General features: G+C 38.6%; 1 protein-coding gene across 1 annotated transcript; it reads right to left on the bottom strand.

The window, feature by feature from the left end:
- Positions 1–473: 473 nt before the first annotated feature.
- LOC140928098 (uncharacterized) lies at positions 474–1,757 on the bottom strand. The gene has a single exon (XM_073377818.1). It carries the CDS (start codon positions 1,715–1,717, stop codon positions 650–652), a length of 1,068 nt encoding a protein of 355 aa, XP_073233919.1. The 5' UTR covers positions 1,718–1,757; the 3' UTR covers positions 474–649.
- Positions 1,758–3,135: the final 1,378 nt, after the last annotated feature.

The following is a 3,135-nucleotide window of genomic DNA, read 5'->3' as shown; positions in this document are numbered from 1 at the left end:
GGCAAGAGTTAGCACTGCAAGCAAAGGAGCAGGAAGGAAGACAACAGCAGTTTGATATGATGAACAAGCAAACTAGAGATATTCAGCAGCTTCAGCAGCAGCAAATGCAGCAGTTTATGCAAATGAATGCAAACATGATGCAACAGCACCAACAACAAACCCTTGTACTTATGGAACTAATGAAAAAGTTTGCTGGGAAGTGATGCTGGGAAGTGATGCTGGTCAATCTCTGCAAGAGGTCATTTGAATGCACAAAGAGTTCACATTTTTATTAACTTGATTTTCAAGGAAGTTAAAAATTAAAGATTTATAATAATAATTACTTGTTTACATATATAGTTGTAAAGGAAATGTTGCTTAATTTTGCCAACCTTTGAAAGTCACCGAATTGATGTTATGCCAGTATCAAAACTGGGGCTGAGCCTTTATCAAGGCAATAGGGCTTGTCCAACTATAGAATTGCATTACTCTCTGTAAACATGCTCACCATTATTTGTTCTCATTTAATAGTTTGTTTTGGTGGCATTTATTTCACTTTAATTCCAATATGTTAGCCTTTCTCGATTGTATATTTTTTTTTTATTAAAAAGCAGTTCAATTTTCGAAAGGAAAAGTGTTATGTAACTTTTGTAAAACCTGTTTGGCAGACTTAGTGAAAATAATCCCCAATTTCTAGGGGGGAAACATCAAAGTAGTCTGATGTGGTGGATCCGTAACAACAAACACGAGCATTGTGAAGAAGGGCACATGTCACATACATTTTGCCAACAGCACTTAAACTTATTTTCAAGTTTTTTTTGAAGTCCAGAAATTTAAAATAATTTATTATATCACCAAAAATCCATTCAACAGAAACTCTGACTTCACTCATAGATTCATTCCATGCAGACTGTATGGGAGTTAGTCCAGCTCCTCGAAAAGGTCCTTGCAGATGTAGTCGAAGAGGATATGCCGGATCTCCATAAATACATGGGGGGTTCCCATTTGTGTCCACTGAAAATCGTTGCAATTGGTTTAACACTCCAGATCTAGCTAACATCCCACTGTCATGTCTCTTTCCCTCGACAGGCCCAAACAGGTTGGCAACAAGGCCACTGGGTGCTGCGATAGATTGAAACTTTATAGCATGGACTTTTTTGTGACCATTGTATAAGCACTTTTGGTTTTTTCCTGGTCGGCATATGGGCCTCACAGTACCGTCAACAAACCCCCAACAGTTGTCAAGAGCAGCTCCCCTGTTGTGAACTGCAACGGCAAACTCCTCTAAATGATCGGGTCTTAACCAATCCTGGTTCAAATCAGTGAGAAGGCGGTTCCATGTTTCATACATCTTGTTCATAACAGCATTTGAGATCATACACAATTGTGGTTCTGGCCTTCCAAATCTGGGTATCATGTCTACGTATCTACAGGGATAGGCAAATCTTTTAAGAAAAATGCACAATGCCTCAACCATGTCGACATTTACACCATTGTAGCAAACGATCCGATCCGGTAAAGTAAACACCTCTGCCAAGTTGTAAATGTCATTCTTGAAAAATCTAAACTCAGTTTTACATTCATCATCGGTCATCTTGTCGAGATCGAAGCACTCGTAGTTAGTGTACGGTAAATCCGGATTTTTACGCTTGTGTAAATCGTAGAGTAGCACGAATTCTTCAGCGTTAATCAAACGGGAAGCATGAGCCAGGAGAATAGTGTCACGGAACTTTGGCATGGCTTTCTAAAAAACTTTCGTTGACTTAAACACGATAAACATCAATGACCGCCGTCAACGTTCCCGCTCGTAAAATTCGTAATCTCAATTTTGGCGGGAACGCCAACACGACGTGGCCCCGCTCGACCCAGACTTCTCACGTTGCCTTTGCCGCCGCCGTTGTCGGATCGTAAGGTCCCTATTGACTGGGCTTGCCGGGCAGCCCAGTAAATATATTAAGATGATAACTATTTTTATGCAAGACACACAAAAAACTCATTATCGGACTGACTTAATAATACCTGAAGAATAACTTTATAACGTTGGGTAAATTTTACTTGACAAGAGCGGCCGTTGATACTATTTGGTGTGAATTTTAACTTGTACAGTGTACAAGAAATGGAGCATGAAAAAGTCTTAGTTATCAAAGATTATCATAATAATACCGATCAAAAAAGTCAACAGACTCACAGTGCAATTGCACTGTGAGTCTGTTGACTTTTTTGATCGGTATTATTATGATAATCTTTGATAACTAAGACTTTTATGCTCCATTTCTTGTACACTGTACAAGTTAAAATTCACACCAAATAGTATCAACGTACAGAAAGTTATTAAGTGAACTTTGAAATCAAAAAAATAAATTTGAAGCAATAGATAAAACAAATACAATGAAACCTCTATTCAGGGGACACCCTCAGGACCAAAGCAAGTGTCCCTTAAATAGAGGTTCCCCCTGATTAGAGGTTGGGCTGGGGTTTGTTAATAATCAACCAACAATGACTACATAAAAAAATCATCATTAGGGACTTAAAGATGCCACAACAGCGACGACAAAGAGAACGTCAAAAAGGCAATAGGTTTAAATAAATAGGGAAAGCAACAACTCTGCATGTGCACCATGCTTTTTTGTACAGTTTTTTTTAGCTATCACTGCACGACCAGGACAAGAACATGCCAAATTTCACGTTTTATTGAGGACGTAAACAAGCGACGGCAAAATTTTTTTCTCCTCATCAGGGACGTAGCTAGGGGGTGGTCCTAGGGGGCCTGTGACCCCTTTCCCCGCCCTTGTGAGATAACTGTTTTATGTCCCTATAATTCAGGTGTACAAGTACCCATAAATGATTTAGCAAAAATAACATACATGTAGGCTGTGGGCTTAAATGGGGACCTCAATAAATAATATTTCAGATCCCAATAACTAAAAGAGTTGATTTTTATACTGGTACTGTATAATGAAACAGGACTTTACAGTACACATGACCTACAATCATACCCAAATTTTTAAAAGAGAGAAATGACATTTGAAGTCATACAGTGGCTTAGAAAGAGATAATAGCAAGCCAAGAAGAGGAAGTTTCTTGAACTACTTTTGAAAGTTAGCAGTATACATGCAGTTTGTTTTTGTAACTGCTATTTCAATTTCAACCTCAGAA

The sequence above is a fragment of the Porites lutea genome, chromosome 2, assembly GCF_958299795.1.
Source record: "Porites lutea chromosome 2, jaPorLute2.1, whole genome shotgun sequence".
NCBI lineage: Eukaryota > Metazoa > Cnidaria > Anthozoa > Scleractinia > Poritidae > Porites > Porites lutea.
Note: the sequence above shows the minus strand (reverse complement) of the source record. Positions and strands in the feature narration are given on the sequence as shown.

What these genes read in the sequence shown, in the direction of transcription:
- LOC140928098 (XM_073377818.1), bottom strand. Translation starts at nt 1,717, where the DNA reads ATGCCAAAGTTCCGTGACACTATTCTCCTGGCTCATGCTTCCCGTTTG.